This window comes from Apteryx rowi, unplaced genomic scaffold (genome assembly GCF_003343035.1).
Source record: "Apteryx rowi isolate R43461 unplaced genomic scaffold, aptRow1 scaffold_1147, whole genome shotgun sequence".
Classification (NCBI taxonomy): domain Eukaryota; kingdom Metazoa; phylum Chordata; class Aves; order Apterygiformes; family Apterygidae; genus Apteryx; species Apteryx rowi.
This window is the reverse complement of record NW_020447361.1, coordinates 55,587-56,825: the sequence shown is the minus strand read 5'-3', so window position 1 is coordinate 56,825 and position 1,239 is coordinate 55,587. Positions and strand designations below refer to the sequence as shown.

The 1,239-nt window shown below is 68.9% G+C and overlaps 1 protein-coding gene across 1 annotated transcript in view; it reads left to right on the top strand.

Annotated features, from left to right (window-relative positions):
- The window catches only part of LOC112972630, a 4,845-nt gene that overhangs the window by 2,562 nt on the left and 1,044 nt on the right, over window positions 1–1,239 (top strand). The window contains exons 6-9 of the mRNA XM_026079413.1: window positions 29–173; window positions 257–344; window positions 424–589; window positions 1,197–1,237. Coding sequence (XP_025935198.1) covers window positions 29–173; window positions 257–344; window positions 424–589; window positions 1,197–1,237 — 440 coding nt within the window. The remainder of the gene's footprint in view (window positions 1–28; window positions 174–256; window positions 345–423; window positions 590–1,196; window positions 1,238–1,239) is intronic.

The following is a 1,239-nucleotide window of genomic DNA, read 5'->3' as shown; positions in this document are numbered from 1 at the left end:
CCCCACTGTTCCCTCCTCCCCATCACAGAAGCAGAGCTGGGGGGCAGCAGCCACGGTGCCGGAGGAGGTGCTGGCCGGGGCGGGCTGCGTGGGGGCCGACTGCCTGCTCCGGGTGCTGGCCAACTACAGCCGCTCGCAGGATGTCAAGACAGCCATCACCGTGGGTGTCGTGGGTGAGTGGGGGAGGGGGTGGGGGGGCCGCCCAGATGCCTGGGCCCTGCCACTGACCATCCCCCCCGGCCGTGCTGCCTCGCAGGGTTCCCCAACGTGGGCAAGAGCAGCCTCATCAACAGCCTGAAGCGGAGCCGAGCCTGCCGTGTGGGGGCAGAACCGGGTGTCACCAAGTAAGCCATGCCCCCCTGGGCAGGGTGGGGCAGGGGGTGTGGCTGGCATGGCCCTGTCCTGATGTGGCCCCACCCCCAGGTGCCTGCAGGCAGTGCAGCTGGACCGGCGGCTGCGGCTCCTGGACTGCCCCGGGGTGGTGGCGGGGGGCCCCGGGGCCATCCTGCGCGGGGGCCTCTGTGTCCAGCGCCCCGCTGACCCGCTGGGCCCCGCCGCTGCCATCCTGCGCCGTCTCCACCCCGAACAGGTGGGGCCTGGTGACCACAGGGGGGGCTATCACCACGGCGATCGCAGGGGACATGGGCGGGCTGTGGTGGCTGGGACAGGTGGGCGGGGCTGTTGCTGCAGTGACTGCAGGAGATAAACCCTTGAGTGGGACTGTCACCGTGGCAACCATGGGGGCAGGGTACCCTTGGGTGGGGCTGCTGCTATGGTAACTGGGGGGGAACCCTCAGGTGAGGCTGTCACCATGGTAACCACAGGGTGGGACCCTCAGGTGGGACTGTTACTGGGTGGGGGGACCCATTGGGTGGAGCTATTGCCATGGCAGCTGTGGGGAACACCCTTGGGCAGGACTGTTGCTATAGCAACCGCAGGGGAGATCCTCAGACAGGGCTATCTCCATGGCAACCATGGGGGGATCCATGGGTGGGGCTATCCCCATGGCAACCATGGGGGGCCATCACCATGGCGACCAGAGGGGTTGGGGACCCTGTTGAGGGGCGAGGCCCTGTCACCATGGCAACAGAAAGGAGTCCAGGTCACCGCAGCAACTGAGGGGCAGAGCCAGTGGGGGGCTGGGGGCATGGCCAACAGGGCACCAAGCCCTGCCCCCACCCCTGCCCCCACCCCAGGTGCAGGAGCTGTATGGGGTGCCCCCCTGCGAGGACCCCCAGC